The 17,060-nt window shown below is 38.9% G+C and overlaps 1 protein-coding gene and 1 non-coding gene across 2 annotated transcripts in view; one reads left to right on the top strand and one right to left on the bottom strand.

Moving 5' to 3' along the window:
* Positions 1-7,375: 7,375 nt before the first annotated feature.
* Positions 7,376-17,060, bottom strand: part of LOC101102463 (placental prolactin-related protein 3-like) — a 28,560-nt gene continuing 18,875 nt past the window's right edge. Inside the window, exons 2-5 of the mRNA XM_027958619.3 lie at positions 12,074-12,255; positions 10,274-10,381; positions 8,349-8,528; positions 7,376-7,716 (exon numbers count right to left, since the gene is read on the bottom strand). Coding sequence (XP_027814420.2) covers positions 7,525-7,716; positions 8,349-8,528; positions 10,274-10,381; positions 12,074-12,255 — 662 coding nt within the window. The 3' untranslated portion in view covers positions 7,376-7,524. The remainder of the gene's footprint in view (positions 7,717-8,348; positions 8,529-10,273; positions 10,382-12,073; positions 12,256-17,060) is intronic.
* On the top strand, positions 14,492-14,600 carry LOC114109739 (U6 spliceosomal RNA). Its single transcript, XR_003586321.1, has one exon. It is a non-coding gene; the product is annotated as a U6 spliceosomal RNA (small nuclear RNA).

Genomic DNA, 17,060 nt, shown 5'->3' on the forward strand with positions numbered 1-17,060 from the left:
AGGGAGAGGGAGAGGGTGGGATGATTTGGGAGAATGGCATTCTAACATGTATACTATCATGTAAGAATTGAATCGCCAGTCTATGTCTGATGCAGGATACAGCATGCTTGGGGCTGGTGCATGGGGATAACCCAGAGAGATGTTGGGGGGGGGGGAGGTGGGAGGGGGTTCATGTTTGGGAATGCATGTAAGAATTAAAGATTTTAAAATTTTAAAAAATTTAAAAAAAAAAGATTTTAAAATTTTAAAAATAAAAAACTAAAAAAATAAAATAAATAAAAATAAATAAATAAATAAAGAGTCTTGTACATAGCTGCAGCTAAAAGCCAGGGCCTCTGACCGGAGCTCTGGGCTTCAGTGGAGAAACTTGGCCACTTCCCAGCAAGAAAGGAGTCAGAGGAAAGAATCAATCCACTGATCTCTTTCTCCACTGACTCTCCAATCTCTTTTTTTCACCCCTTGCCAAACTCAAGTAGAAGTCAGAGGCCAGGAGTGCTAGAGGGATAAAGTCTGATCTTCTCAGCCTCCAAAGGTTCATAACATAATAGAAAATGATCAACAGGGTTTCTGAGGGGCATGTAAAGAATATCAAACACACCGACCATTTCTCTGTAGTAGATATGTTTTCTTTTTCTTATGAATCTAGTTGCAGATATTTTTGCTAGGCATTTAGGATGCCTGGGTAGTATTAACTTTAATGGGAGATGTCAGTTTCTGATTTGACCTAGACTTGAGTATTTGTCACTGTGTTTCTGGTATCAAAATATTATTACTGGGACCCTAAGTAACTGTATCGTTGATTCACTGAAACCCTTTGAAGACATAGGTAATGGGACAAGACTTAGGAAGGGACCAGAAACTATCAAGATGTGTATTTATACATTGTTGAATTCATTTGGTTATTTGTATGTGTGAGAGTGAAAACTTTTAATTCCAAATTTGTGACAGATGTTAGTCTAAAATTTCTTTTTGTACTGCCTTTGTCTGATTTTGATATAGAGCAATACTGGCCCCATCTCATTAGTTGGGAATAGTTTCCTACTCTTTCATTTTCTTGAAGAGATTATGTCAATTGATCTTAATTTTTAAAATATTTGTTAGAATTCTCTGGTCAACCTATCTTGGATTGACGATTTCTTTTTCAAAAGTTTTATGTCACAGTTTCAATCTCATTGAAGTTTATAGGAGTATTCATATGATGTTTCTATTTTTGCTTCAAGAATTTTGAGATTATGTTGTTTGATGTGTACATATTTAGGAATATTATGTATTCTTGCTGGATTCACTCTTTTTTCCTTATGTAATGTCCTTGTCTTCCTTTGTCCTTAGATATTTTCTTTGCTCTAAAGTCTACTTTATCTAATATTAACAAATGTTTTTTTTTTTTTTCCTTTTAATTTCCAAATATCCTCGCCATTATTAAATTTCTCAGGCTTTCCTGGTGGCTCAGACAGTAAGGAATCCGCTTGCCTTGTGAAGACCCAGATTCAATCCCTGGGTTGGGAAGATCCCTTGGAGGAGGATATGTGAATCCGTATTCTTGCCTGGAGAATTCCATGGACAGAGGAACCTGGTGGGCTACAGTTCATGGGGTCACAAAGAGTCAGGCACAACCTGGCAACCAACCCACCACCTGGTGTGCCTTCACATTTATTCCTTGGGAGGAACAGCCCTACTCAGACTGCCTTCTGATCTAGGTTGGAGGTCAGGAATGCTGGGTCTGGCTTGTCTTCTGTCAGGTGCTGCTGTGTTGCTCTTCCATCCTTCAGGCCCTAATCTAGTTCACCTTCTTCTTGCCAACTATAAAAGGGCCCTTTAGTGGTCTCTTCTTATTTCCAGAATAAATAGAGGAGTGGGCACAAAAGATCAAGGTCATCTTGTCTGAACCAGAAACCTGAAGTTTGTTTTATAACCTAGGGAAGAGATTTCATGAAAGGAAGTTGAGCAGAAAAGTGGAAAGGAGTCTACAGTAGGATGGAGATGAAAGTCATGGAGTCCCTTTCTTTATAAGTCATCAGAAATGGAAAAAGTATTTTTTCTAGTTTACATGTATATTCAGCTCTGAGTGAGTACACTTTCTGGTTCAGAAAATGGTAAGTCCTCTGTATTATTTCCTTAATTTTCTTTACGATGCATATATATATAAGAGGAACTAAAAAGCCTCTTGATGAAAGTGAAAGAGGAGAGTGAAAAAGTTGGCTTAAAGTTCAACATTCAGAAAACGAAAATCATGGCATCCGGTCCCATCACTTCATGGGAAATAAATGGGGAAACAGTAGAAACAGTGTCAGACTTTTTTTTGGAAGCTCCAAAATCGCTGCAGACGGTGACTGCAGCCATGAAATTAAAAGACGCTAACTCCTTGGAAGAAAAGTTATCAACCAACTGAACTGATATATAAATAAAATGATATCTATACAACGTTTTATTTATCATTCTATGACAATTCAGTTCAGTTCAGTTCAGTTCAGTTCAGTCTCTCAGTCATGTCCGACTGTTTGCGACCCCATGAACTGCAGCATGCCAGGCCTCCCTGTCCATCACCAAATCTCAGAGTCCACCAAACTCCATGTCCTTTGAGTCAGTGATGCCATCCAACCATCTCATCCTCTGTCATACCCTTCTCCTCCTGCCCTCAATTTCTTCCAGTATCAGGGTCTTTTCAAATGAGTCAGCTCTTTGCATCAGGTGGCCAAAGTATTGGAGTTCAGCTTCAACATCAGTCCTTCCAATGAACACCCAGGACTGGTTGGATCTCCTTGCAGTCCAAAGGACTCTTAAGAGTCTTCCACGACACCACAGTTCAAAAGCATCAGTTCTTTGGTGCTCAGCTTTCTTTATAGTCCAACTCTCACATCCATACCTGACCACTGTAAAAACCATAGCCTTGACTCTATGGGCTTTTTAGACAAAGTAATGTCTCTGTTTTTTAATATGCTGTCTAGGTTGGTCATAACTTTCCTTCAAAGGAGTAAGCGTCTTTTAATTTTTGGCTTCAATCAACATCTGCAGTGATTTTAGAGCTCAGAAAAATAAAGGAAAACCCACTGTTTCCACTATTTCCCCATCTATTTGCCAGGAAGTAATGGGACCAGATGCCATGATTTTCGTTTTCCGAATGTTGAGCTTTAAGCTAACTTTTTCACTATGCCATTTTTTTCAAGCCCATTGTTCTGCTTTTATTATGATTTGTGATTTAAATCCTGAAAAAAAGAAATCTATTGTAGAGTTTGGATTACTTACCAGTAGATGAATTGATGGAATAACAATAGAACTTAAAATGATTACTTAACTGAGCTCAAAATTTTATATATGCATATGAAGAGAGTTATTCACTTATATTTTATTCTTGGTCCCTTGTGGTACTTTGATTGAAAGAACTGAGAACTTTGATTGAAGCTATATATAAAGGAAATTACATTATTATTATAGTTAAACAACTGGTATAATTATGTGTATACACTTAGAATCCATTAGTCCAGTGGCCATAAAAATGAGTGTCTTCATCCCTTGGGGAAGAAAATGTTACCATTTCCATTTCTATTTATGTTTATCTCTCTGTTATTTAGTTTATATTTTGTGTATATTTTTAAAAGTCATAATATATTAGAATAGCAATGCATATATAATATTTTTACATAATATAATTAGGTCACTGACAGTGTGTTGAAAAATGAAAATAATTTGGATATTATATCTTCAGGAATCAGAAAATTATCAAAATTTGCTGCATAAAATGTTACTTAATTTGGGGGAGTTTACCAACAATTTTTATGAAACCAGTTCAAATGAAGAGAGGCAGAATGTTCAGAACATCCATGTTTGCATGAGTCTGCATAGAGCCTCAGAGACGGAAACATTTTTGAAGTTGGGTAGAAGACCAAGAGTCCTGATTGGACAGAGGAAAACTTGAATCTTGAATGCAAGAGAGCATGTTTGCTCCCCTCAGTGTGGTCTAAATTGTTTTTCTTTAAAACATGTCCCTTTCTTCACATTCATTCTCGAAACCCCGTCCTCTGCTTTCCTATTTCTTTTCCCATAGTACAGATCACCTGTTAACATATCATATAATGTACTTGCAAGATAAAAAATTCTTTTTTTAACATAAATTTATTTAATTGGAGGTTAGTTACTTTGGATTCATGTTTATTGGAGATCATCGGTCTTCCCCAGGCGGTAATATCAGTTCCATGAGGATAAGTGTCTGCCTGCTTAGTTTATTGATGTAAACTAAGCACCTATACGGAGAAGGCAATGGCACCCCACTCCAGTACTCTTGCCTGGAAAATCCCATGGATGAAGGAGCCTGGTAGGCTGCAGTCCATGGGGTCCCTAAAAGTCAGGCACGACTGAGCGACTTCACTTTTCTTTTCACTTTCATGCATTGGAGAAGGAAATGGCAACCCACTCCAGTGTTCTTTCCTGGAGAATCCCAGGGACGGGGGAGCCTAGTAGGCTGCCATCTGTGGGGTCGCACAGAGTTGGACGCAACTGAAGCGACTTAGCAGCAGCAGCAGCAGCAAGCACCTATAAGAGTTTCTGAGTAAAGGAGGAATTAAGTCAATGATCAATTGGTTAAATGACAAAAAGCAGAGTACTGGGCAGGCTATAGGTTTCAAAATTATGTTGTTTCATAGCTATTGTAAATAAGCTGTTCTGCAGTTAATATTACAAAATTAAGACACATTTCTGTTTCATCAGCATAAACAAAACCTACATTTGAAGATAAAGTTTTATACCTAACATGATAGCTAAAATGCACATTAGCAAAAAATATATATACAAGTTGATTTGTTTTCTTCATCCAAAATAGAATTATATTCCTTTTCAAAACTTTTCCTTACATATCTCTGTGTAAAAATTCCATCTAGTCAAAGCTATGGTTTTTCCAGCAGTCAGTATGAATGTGAGAGCTAGACCATAAAGAAACTGAGCACCGAGGAATTGATGTTTTTGAACTACGCTGTTGGAGAAGACTCTTAGAGCCCCCTGGACTACAAGGAGATCAAACCAGTCTATACTAAAGGAAGTCAGCCCAGAATATTCATTGAAAGGGCTGATACTGAAGCTGAAGCTCCAATAATTTTTCCACCTGATGCAAAGAACTGACTCATTGGAAAAGACCCTAATGATGGGAAAGATGGATGGCAGGAGGAGAGGAGATGGCAGAGGATGAGATGGTTGGGTGGCATCACCGACATCATGGACATGAGTTTCAGCAAGCTCCACAAGATGGTGGAGGACAGGGGAGCCTGGTGACTGAACTTAACTTAAGGTATGCAATATCTGTTATGTATATAAAAATTATATGATCATTATATATAGGTCACATTGACAAATATGCTATTTCAATTTCAGTATCATAATACATAGATCATATGGACATATAATGTTATTTTGGTTTCAGGTGTACAACATAATTATTTGATGTATACTGCAAAATGGTCACTGCAATAATCTGGTGAACATCTGTCTCTAGAAATAGTTACGATTTCCTTCTTGCGAGTCCTTGACTCAATTTCTCTTTGCAGCTTTTCCTTCCTTCTGTCTTTCTTTTCCTTCTCTCTTATTCATTCGCCCTTCCCTTCTACCTTTTGATTTCCCATTTTCTGTTTACTAGGAATTACTGCTGAAGCCCTAAACATGCTCCAAAACTGGCCCAGCAACATCACTGACTTCTTAGGAGAACCAGTCAAGAGATTGGCCCTCATCCCAGTTTGTTTGGAAGCTGTTGAACAAGCTGAGCAACCTTAATCCAGTCTCAGTAGAGACTCAGTTTATTTGGAGGATTTTATAATTCTGGGACCTACTAAGGCATGTTTGCAAGGCCAAATAATTAATGAAAAGGATAGTTACTCTAAAAGGAAGAGAGAATGGTATCTCACTTTTCAGATAAATGTGTTTTTGAATCCAGCTTTCTGATCTACTCAGTGTCTATGTGACCAGTTGGACAATTGTCCAGAATCCTTAGGCGGGGGACAGATGCACACCAGTATTTCTGCCATTCAATTATTTAGAGTGTTTGTGATACATGGGTTTCCTGTGGGCCAGCTAGTAGGCAGCTCACTGTGGGCTGCTAATATTCTCCAGATGGTGCTTGCAGAGTGAGGGAAACAGAGAGGCTCTGGTGAATACTGTAGGTGGGGAGCTGTGGGTTCGAGAACATTTCCCCTGATTAAAAAGGAAACTATGACACTGGGGATCCCCAACTTGTGAATGTCCTGGCAAATCACCAGGATACCCCTCAAGAGAAACACTTGTCAGTCAGGCGGAATTTCAGATCAGTCCATCTGGATCAAGAGAAGGCTACAACAGCACCATGTAAGTCAGCGATGTCAGAACTTTCCCATCTTGTTACCATCTACCCTGTTCCAACATGGCCCCAGGAATGAAGATCCAGAGAGGGAGAAAGAAGGAACCTTGCAGAAATGGACACATCTGCACTTCCTGGTAGGTCCCCTGGGCCTCAGCGGGGGAGAGGGAAACACTGAATACGCTGAATATGAGTTGGAGCTGACACTTGACTGACCTGGACTTGGAAAACCCAGAGTGATGGAATGCATGGAATGGCTGCGTGGTGATGCAAGAAATGAGGATGCAGTGGAGTGTGGGTGACGACAGCCCCTGGGGAGGATGAGCCAGTTCACCTTTGTATCTGCTATGGTCTTAATCTTTGTGTCCCCCAGAAATTTCATATGCTGAAATCCTGATTCTCATGGTTATGATAACCCTAGGTGGGGCCTTTGTGAGGTGATGGAGTTATAAGGAGTTATAAGGATGGAGCCTCTTCAATGAGTTGAGTGTATATATATATATATATATATATATATATATACACACACACACACACACACACACAGAGCTCCCAATACCCTCCTCCCCCTCAGAGGAAACAGTAAGCAGTGTATGACCAGAAAGACCCTGCATGACCACCCTGTGGAAATCCATTTCCATTGTTTTTAAGCCTGTGTTATAACAATCCAGAAGGACTAAGACAGTATCGTAACAATCTTTAGACAGTTCAGTAAACCTCATGCTATTTATACAAAGGTGAAGTACTTATATTGTCTGATGTAACACTGTGATAGTTGGCTGACAGTTCATGCCTGGCTTTCATAAAGAATCTTGAGAATTCAGTCTTCTTGGTAGCATGACCAGAACCATGAACAATTGTCTAATACTTTGATTCTAATAACTTGACCCAAATAATTGGCTGTGGTTCTTAAGTAATCTCTTAATGGTCTTCTTTGTAATGCCAGCTTCTGCTATTTGTGACTAATTTTAATAGGAGCTTCATTCTCTCAATTGTACCGGTGGATTTTCTTTTGATTTTCTATTAAATGAAGATAAGAAATGTTAAGAAATTGCCCTCTTAGTTTGACATCTCTACAGAGTCTGTGTTTATTTTTTTTTAAGAGGAGACCCATTTCACAGAGCATACATTAAAAAGCTATAAGTTCAAACAAGCTTGCTATGGGATACATCACCATGACCACCTCAGAGCTGGCTGGGATGGATGTGGATTTAGCACATGTTGGTGATTCGGCATCCCAGCATCTTCACGTATGTGTCAACTTTACGTGAATCCCTATGCAGGCACTTGAACAGCTTATAAAATGCAGAAAGATGCACATCTTCATCGCTGGACTCTAGGGATGGGAGTCCACACCAGTAAATGCGAGCCTTCAACATCTTCTGCCTTACTGGAACAATAATCTGAATACCCAAAAGATAAAGACTTCTTATGTGTTTTATTAGGATTTGCTTATTTTTTCTTTGCTTCTAATTATCAAATTAAGATTTGGGGAAGACATATGTATATAAAACTCTCTACATATGGATTTTGAAGCCAGTCTATGAAAAAATTATTAGGAATCTAAAATGTAGAAACATAACTCAAGATTAGTTTTAACTTTCTCTTTTCTTCCTTCCCACTCTCATCCTTTGATTTGAGGAAAACAGAGAAAGAAGAGAGCTGGAGCTTCAATAGCATACATCCTGCGTTACTTTGAAGAAAATGCTGATCTTGGAAATTCTGTTCTCTAGCTCTCTTACTCTTGAAAATATTTCAACCACCTGTGCCCAGGAAGAGCCAAGCTTTTGGTGGAATTGTGTGCAATGCAGGGAAGGCTGCCCATGTCAAAACTTGCAGTGAAGTTCTGATTCCTTTACAGTAGAGTCTATCACTATGAATGCCTAGGCTCCTGCTTTATGTAGTAGCAGTCTAGCATATAGAAGTCATGAATCTTTTTCTTACAAAATGAGATAATTCCAAACACCTTACGCATTACAGAGGTCACCTCTCTCATTGATAAGCAAAGCAAGAAAGCCCTCTGCAGGATGCTCACCTGGCAGAATTGCCTCTCTATGAATGCTTGAAGTTCTAGTAGATTTTTCACACTCTCTCTGGCATTTGATATGATAGTATCTGAGACTTCTTTCATACTCCGCAGGTCCGTGACTAGATGATACAGAGGTCTATTCCAGGAGTACAGTAACATGAGTATCCACTTACTAAGGTCTTTAATCTAAGCAACCAGAAGACACAGTCTCATTAAAGTAATCATAATTCAGTGCTTTTGGTAACATGTGATCTTTGCTCAGAGCAGCTGACCTAAAACACTTGGTTATTCCTATATGTATGTGGAGATTTTTGAAGATAGTAAAAGTTACAAAATTATAAAATGTAAGCTATTAGTTCACACTTTGGTGATGTATTAAAAATCTAGGTTATTTTAGGAACTGATTCTTCTGATGCATTCTAATTTATAACATGAAGAATTTTCTTTTTTCCTCTGAAATTCTACCACCACTCAGTGAGTTCTTTTATGTTTGTATATTTGTGTGACATAATCTAAGTATTTACGGCAAGTCAGTATGTGCCTGCAGTGCCTGACCCAGGAAAGAGGGGTTCCACCTGTGCCCACATCACTGACACCCAGTGATTCATTTGTATTAATGAATCAGGTGAGTCATTCGTATTGATATTTGATCAGTAATTGTTTTATGATATTACAACAAAGAGACAATGAGAAGACATGATTTTCCTAAACTGGCTTTCTCTCCTCAGTTGATCCCAACACCAGCTCCCTGCTGATATCAGAACAGTCTGTTTTGCTGACATGTCTCCAGGTAGAAAATGGCACAACGTTGTCTTTAGTTACAGCATCAGTGGGATTCACAATGGAGGATCCCCTGCCCCAGTTCACTACTACTAGCAGAATTAGCCTGAAAATCCCGGGGGCTAAAGACCTCTAATTAATATGCTTGATTTCTTTACAGCCATAAACCATTTTACTGGTAAAGAACAGAGAACGGAATAGGATTAAATTAGTAATGCACATAAAGTGCTTAGTAAAATGTGAGGCCATGTAGTAACTCTCAATAAACGTTAAATTTAAACTTATTGAACAATCTCTCCTCTTCTTCCTCTTTACCTTTTTCTTTACTTGACCATCATCATTACTAATGAGCTTAACAGAGGAAAAGAATTCTGGGATCATTAAGAAGGTTGTAGAGAGAGAAGATAGTATTTTAAGGGGGGATGCGTGTTAAAAGATTTTAAATAATGTTAGGAGGAAGGATAATGCATGAAATCAGAAAGGAGAAATCATAATGGTGAAAATTTTGGAGCTGCCATAAATGATTGAGGCTTGATATGTAAACTGTGTTGTCCTCAGAACAGAGGCAATTTTTGCGGACATGAGAAGCAAAGCAACATTTAATAGGCCATTGTGGGGGAGACTTATAAATTAAAAGGTGACAGAAGAGTCATTGAGAATGACGAATGAAGTTGTCAGAGAGTAGAAGCAGAATCAGGAGAGCCTTGAAAGGCAGATGCAGGGGCTCGGGTGGTGCGGTATAGGACTCCCACTTAGCCGTCACTAGTAACAGGGAGTACTCAAAACTGGTGTGTGTTTCTTACATATTCATGAATTTTGCAATCTTATATTTTGCACATGGAAGTTCCCATTCATTCCCTGTTTTCATACAGTATATTGGCTGCAATCCTGTGTCTAATGCTTTGGTTGAACTAACGTTGTCTGCATGGATAATTTATAGATCTGTTATTTATGTTGCTACTACAGATCATTAGTCATCCCTTGATTTCACTCACGCTTCATCAAGTGCATAATATAATTTCTCTTCAGTTGCTTATGGTTCCTCCACCATTTTCTGCATGTACAGTTACCATAACCTCTAATATTATGAAGCCTGGTAAGCTACATACTGTCTCATTTGATCCGGTGAAAAACCCAGGTGAAAGACTCACAGTTGCCTCTAGGACTTTTTCTCTTTCTTCAGGAGTGTGGAGGGAATTGCTGTGGCAGCTGTTGGTGGCATTGATATAGTACAGTTGGCCCTGGGCATATTTTACATCCTGAAAGTGATCAGGCAATTAGTTAGGGTTGTTGGGCATTCAGTAGGTGAACCCATTACCAGAACATCAATATGTTTGACAGTCGTGTAATTTTAACGAGCAGGAATCACAAAATTTGAAAGTCATCCTTTTCCTACATTTTCTATACATTGTGTCTATAGAAATGATTTTACATCTAACTTTTCTAAGTTCAACCTTTTCCATTCTCTTTTTTTTAATCTGTTTTTGTTTGGTTTTGGTTTTACTTTTTAGTATTTGAACCAAATATAGTACTTTTGAACCAAAACTTGGTGCTTCCCAGGTGACAGTAGTGGTAAAGAACATTCCTGTGAATGCAGGAGATATAAGAAGACTCAGATTTCATCCCTAGGTGAGGAGCATCCTTTGCAAGAGGGTTGAGCAGCCTACTCCAGTATTCTTTAATAGAAACCTTTAGCACCATTTTTTATTAGCTGTCTGCTCTACTTTGGGCTCCTTGATGGACCTGAAAGAATGAACATACAACTTTCAAATACTTTCATTAGAAACAGAATAATTGTTTCCAATTGTAAACTCCCCTCCTATTGTAGCTCTAAAGCTATTCACTGCAAATCTTAAAACAATAATTTGTAGCATTAAAAAAACCACCAGTATTCGTTTTTGTGACCAGGATTCAGCTTTGTTTAATATGTTCCATCCACCAAGTTCACTGCAGAGCAGTTCTCATTTATTGGGTATTTACTCTAAGCCTGGAGAAGAAAGCCCAGAGAGACACTGAAGGACCAGAAAATCAACATGCTTCCTTTTCCCCAGTCCCACCTAAAGGTGCTTTATGTCAGGTAGTATTGTGGACTGAATGTGTGTTCTTCAACTTCACGTTTTAGAGCCTCAACTGCCAAAGTACTGTGTTTTGAAATGGACCCTAGCCCACCAGACTCCTCTGTCCATGGGATTTCTCAGGCAAGAATACTGGAATGGCTTGCCATTCCTTTCTCCAGGGTATCTTCCAGACCCAGGGATAGAACCCAGGTCTCTCACATTGCGGGCAGATTCTTTACCATTTGAGCATGAGTGAAGCCCATTAAGGTTAAATGAGCTCTTACGGTGGAACACTGAAGCAATATGTTTAGTGTCTTCATGAAGTGAAACACCAGAGAATTATCTCTGTGTCTCTGTGTCTCTGTGTCATCTCTTCCTCTCTCTCTCTCTTCCCCCCATCCTATGTGAGGATGCATGGAGAATCCAGCCTAGGAGGAAAGAATTCTTACCAGAACCTCATCTTACTGGCACCCTGATCTGGAACTTCTAATCCCCAGAACTGTGAGGAAATAAATTTCTTTTGTTTATTCCACTAAGTCTATTGTATTATTTTATGGCATTCTTGGCTGACAAATACAAAATCATTTATTTTGGAAATTTACAAAAGAAAATGAATGAAAGGAAATTGAAAATGTTATTGCACTTCTTAGGAATCTTTGAGATTTCACAAATCTGATCCTTTCTTCATATTCCACATCTTATGAGCTGATGGCTTCTTTGACCTAGAGACTGTGTTGTTTGAAGTTTGGCTGATGCAGCCTTCTTGTTGAAAGGACAGTATAGCCCAGTCACTTATGCAAGGGTTCCATCTGTGAGCCTGGCAGGCTACAGCCCATGGGGTCTCAAGAGTCAGACACAACTTAGCAACTAAACCACCACCACCACAGTACTTACAAACTCATTGAACATTATTCTGGAATGCTTAAAGATGTTGTGGGACAGCCTGGAGGCATTGAATACCAGTAATGTAAGGGATTCCAGGGGGAGGTCAATCATGTCGGGACAGGAGGACAGGCATGAGTTGCCTTGGCACAGGAGCAGATTTGACATGACCAGCAGCAGGAGCCAGCAGGACCCTGTTTAATTAAAAACATGAGCCATTCTGAGATGATCTAGTCACCTGAGGTTATCAAATCCGTCCTGTGGAAGGAAGCCTTCTTCTTCCCTGTTGCTCTGAGCAGGAGTTGGTGCTGTAGTATCTGGTTTGGTGAAGAAGGAGTGCTTTCTGTGGCAATTTAAAAGGATGATGATATTTGCACAGATAGATAGTTGGCGAAGTAGATTACTCCCTGTAATTTTATATTGCTCCCAGAAGTACTTCTGTGCTCTGCAAACATTTGGAACTTAATTCTGAGCCAGAGTTTTTAGGCCATATTTTTAAGACAGTTTAATGTTCGGATTCTGCAGACTCTGGCATTGAGGCCCTCTAGGAGTTTGTACTTTTTTCACTAACATTGACTAATGCTTTCATTTTAGACACTGAAATGACAAGAAAAGTCCAGCTGATCTGTGTGGTTTACCAAAACGCTGGGGTAAGAGGAAACAAATGACTGACTGATTGCTAATATTGAGTACAAAGAGAATACTAAGAGAAAAGGAATACTGTACTTGGATCTGCTCACTCACCTTAGTAACCCCATGCATGTTTTTGATACTTTCCCAAAAGCTTTAAAACATCTTAAAATTTGTGTTTCACAAGAACCTTGTGAGATAGCCTTAATCTTCACTATGATCATCACGTTTTGTTAATGAAGATGCAATGACTTGGAGAGGGCAAGTAATTTTCGCCAGGTCCCATTATGAGCAAATGCAGGTGACTGGGCACCAATACACTCATCTGTTCACTTCCTGATGTCACATAACACATGCCTGTGGCTCTCGGTCTACATGTGTGCAACCAGGAGCACATCCGAGCTTGATGACTGTACCTAGGAAAAAACTATTTTGTCTTTGACTGCAAAACAAAGTGACCCTAGAACGTTGGTTTTATCCACTTGTTCTGCTCTGTCTATAAAACACTCACTGTTACAGTCTCTGACAATTATCAGTGTGGGGCCTGGTTCTCCTGGCTAGCCTTTCTTCTAGGCACCTTGACAGCTCTTCTCTTTTTATGCATCTTTAATCTTCTCATTACATTTGTTTCTTCGAGAAAATAGCAAATAAATCTCCAAATGGTAATACAAGAATATTACCTGGTCAGCACCCAAGACACCGTCATCAGCTCTGCAAACAAAGCCTGCCCTTTCCTGACTTTGACTATTTAAGGACACAATTTATCTGTCTGGTCAGGAGTACATCCTGACAACCCATGGGGCTTAGTTTCTGAACCATCTCCAAGCATCTCCTCTTTGATAGGAGAACTAGACCTTCATGCTTCCGTGATGTATTGTAGTATTTCAGAAATTATTCCTGGCCCTATCTTTGGCCAACAGAAGCATAAAGTCATAGACTCTTGTAAGTGTGATTTTAATATTACTTTTCCTGTCTGTCCTTTGTAAGTAAGCAGAATTTAAGACTGAAGTGAGCAAGACTGAGTTTGTACAAGAGAACTGATAAAATAGAGATTTTATCCTCTTGAATGAGATCTGAATATGATTCTTTTTTCCAATTCACCAAAGAGTGGTAATTTAATTAAGGATAAGATATTAGCATTTACTAGGTTTTGTCTGCTCTTAGTTAGTATAAAGGGTCATGGTATCTAAGAATAAAATGGTTAGTTAAAATTAGGTGATGAAAATAAAAGAAGTGGTTCTCAAAAGGAAGACATAAGTTAGAGAAATTTGGAACTATCTCTCTCATCAACTAAAGAGCTTATTGTGACAGGCAAAGAGAATAATAGCTTGTATAACATGGACATATTTGTGTGTATCTATTTCTGTGCACATATACATGTGTTATTCATAAATATATGCTTAATTCCATCTTTGGAAGGAATGATGCTAAAGCTGAAATTCCAGTACTTTGGCCACCTCATGCGAAGAGTTGACTCATTGGAAAAGACTCTGATGCTGGGAGGGATTGTGGGCAGGAGGAGAAGGGGAAGACAGAGGATGAGATGGCTGGATAGCATCACTGACTCGATGGATGTGAGTCTGAGTGAACTCCTGGAGTTGGTGATGGAAAGGGAGGCCTGTTGTGCTGCGATTCATGGGGTCACAAAGAGTCGGACACGACTTAGCGACTGAGCTGAGCTGAACTGAATTCCTTCTTGGAACTTTGGACCTTATAAAATTTGATTTTATTAGAGGTAATTGATCATTTATTGGTAGATGACTAACTATATGATTTTTTTTCTCTTAAAATGTTATACTTGTGTTTGCCTTGGTAGCACATATATTAAAAAATGGGAATAATACTGAGAAGATTAACACGGCCCCTGCCCAAAGATGACACACAAATTCATGAAGCCTTCCATATTTTTCTGTAACAACTTCGAGGGATGAGACGGGAAGGAAGGTGGCAAGGAGATTCAAGAGGTGGGGGGACATAGGCATACCTATGGCTATTTCATGCTGATGTCTGGCCGAAAGCAGTACAGTATTGTAAAGCAATTACCCTTCAATTAAACATCAATAAATTCAATTTTTAAAACTATTACTGGGGATTGATCATATAACAGGTTCAGATATCCATTGTATGACTAAAGAGGATCTGACTGGAAACTGGTGGTGTCAATTATCATTGGTTAGGGATTCATTAACTTTATAGTTGAATGAGAAAAATAAACTGACAAACACTACTATCTGTGATTCTGTGTCATAGTAAGCTATAATCCTTGTCTGCATTTGCTTTTAGGAGGCATAGTGCCCAAACTTTGAAACTGAGGCTGTTCCCAGAGGCGCACAGTCATGAGTCCTGTCCCGTGTTTGTTCCTGATGCTGGAGACTTCTGTTCGCTGGTCACTAAGGGCAAAATTTTCTCTGCTAAGCATTCTCTGGTTCTAACATGTGCTGAAGTCTTTATATTTTCGTTTTATAATTTGATTCTCTTATTCTTTTGATCAGACTACCAAGTCTCTTTATGATTTTCTGACCCTCTTGTGCTTTGATCTTTCTGATGCTCATTAGTGTATTTGCTTCCATGTCTACCTCTCTGAGTAGTTTTCAGCATCTAAATAAACCCCACCCTATTCTCTTATTGTCTGGATTTTTATGTTTAGCATCAGCATATTTTATGAACTTCATTTTCCTCCTGGTGAGGTTTCTGGTATACAGCTTAAGCTAGTTGGCTCACATCTGGCTTGTTCCTGTTGTCTCCAAAAAATTAGAGAACTCTGCTTTCTTTCTAGGCAATGCTGCCCCTTGTTTTGATACTATTGCTAATTTTCTGTGATTTCACTTCCTGCCTCATAAGCTTTTTCTTTCTCAATCTACTGTGAGTACTATGTGGCTCTATGTTGGTGTTACTATTTTAAATAAAAATCAACCTAGTATAGCAGAGAATTAAAGGGAAGAAGATTATCTCAATGTTTTCCTCTAGGGGTTTAACCACGTAGAGTCTTTTGTTCAACTTTTTAATCCCTTTTTAGGTGATTTTTGTGTATTGTAAAAGACAGGGACACAGTTTCATTTTTTCAAAGGACTATCCAGTTTTCTCAGTGCCATTTTGAAAAGCTTGTCCTTTCCCCACTGGATATTCTTGGCTCCCTTTTCATAAGCTAACCAACAATATATGGGTATGATTTCTTTCTAGCTTCTCTGTTCTGTTCTGTTGATCTGTATGTCTGTTTTTGTGCCAGAAGCAAATCATTCTGTCTTGATTACTATAGCTTTCTAATACAATTTGAAATCAGCAACCCTAGTCTCAAAATTTGTTCTTTCCCATGATCACTTTCACTCTTTGGTGTTTAGTGATTTAATACAGCAGAATAGACCAAGAAGAAATGGAAAAAGTACACAGAAAAAATATACAAAAATATACCTTAATGACCCAGATAATCACAATGGTGTAGTTTCTCCCTCAGAGCCAGACAATGACAATCTGGCATGTGAAGTCAAGTGGGTCTCAAGAAGCACAGCTGCCCATAAAGCTAGTGGAGGTGATAGAATGCCAGCAAAGCTATTTAAAATCCTCAAAGATGATGCTATTAAACTGCTCCACTCAATGTGTCAGAAAATTTGGAAAAGCCAGCAGTGGCCAGAGGACAGGAAGAGGTCAATCCTCATCCCAATTCCCAAGAAGGGCAGTACTAAAGAATGTTCAAGCCACTGAATAGTTGAACTCATCTTCCATGCTAGTAAGGTTATGCTCAAAATCCTCCAGGCTAGGCTTCAGCATTATGTGAACCTAGAACTTCCAGATGTTCAAGCTGCATTTAGAAAAGTCAGATAAACCAGAGATCAAATTGCCAACAGTTGCTGGAACATAGAGAAAGTAGGGAATTCCAGAAAAACATCTGCTTCATTGACCTCACCAAACAGTGTGGATCTCAACAAATTGGAAAACTCTGGGGAGATGTGAATACCAGAACAACCTTACCTGTCTTCTGAGAAACCTGTATACAGTTCAAAATGCAACAGTTACAGGATGACAAGGAATAATAAGCTGATTCAAAATTAGTGAAGGAGTCCGTCAAGGCTGAATATTGTCACCCTGCTGATTTAACTTATATGCAGACCATGTCAGGTGAAATGCTGGACTTGATGAGTCCAAAAGGCTGGAATCAAGATTGCTGGGAGAAATATAAACAACCTCAGATTTTTGAATGGTACCACGCTAATGGCAGAAAGCAAAGAGGAACTAAAGAACCTTTTGATGAGGGTGAAAGAGAGTGAAAAAGCTGGCTTAAAACTCAATATCAAAAAAGCTAAGATCATTGCATCTGATCCTGTCATTTACATGGCAAATAGAAGGGGAAAAGGTGGAAGCAGTGACAGATTTC

Source organism: Ovis aries, chromosome 20 (assembly GCF_016772045.2).
Source record: "Ovis aries strain OAR_USU_Benz2616 breed Rambouillet chromosome 20, ARS-UI_Ramb_v3.0, whole genome shotgun sequence".
Lineage (NCBI taxonomy): Eukaryota > Metazoa > Chordata > Mammalia > Artiodactyla > Bovidae > Ovis > Ovis aries.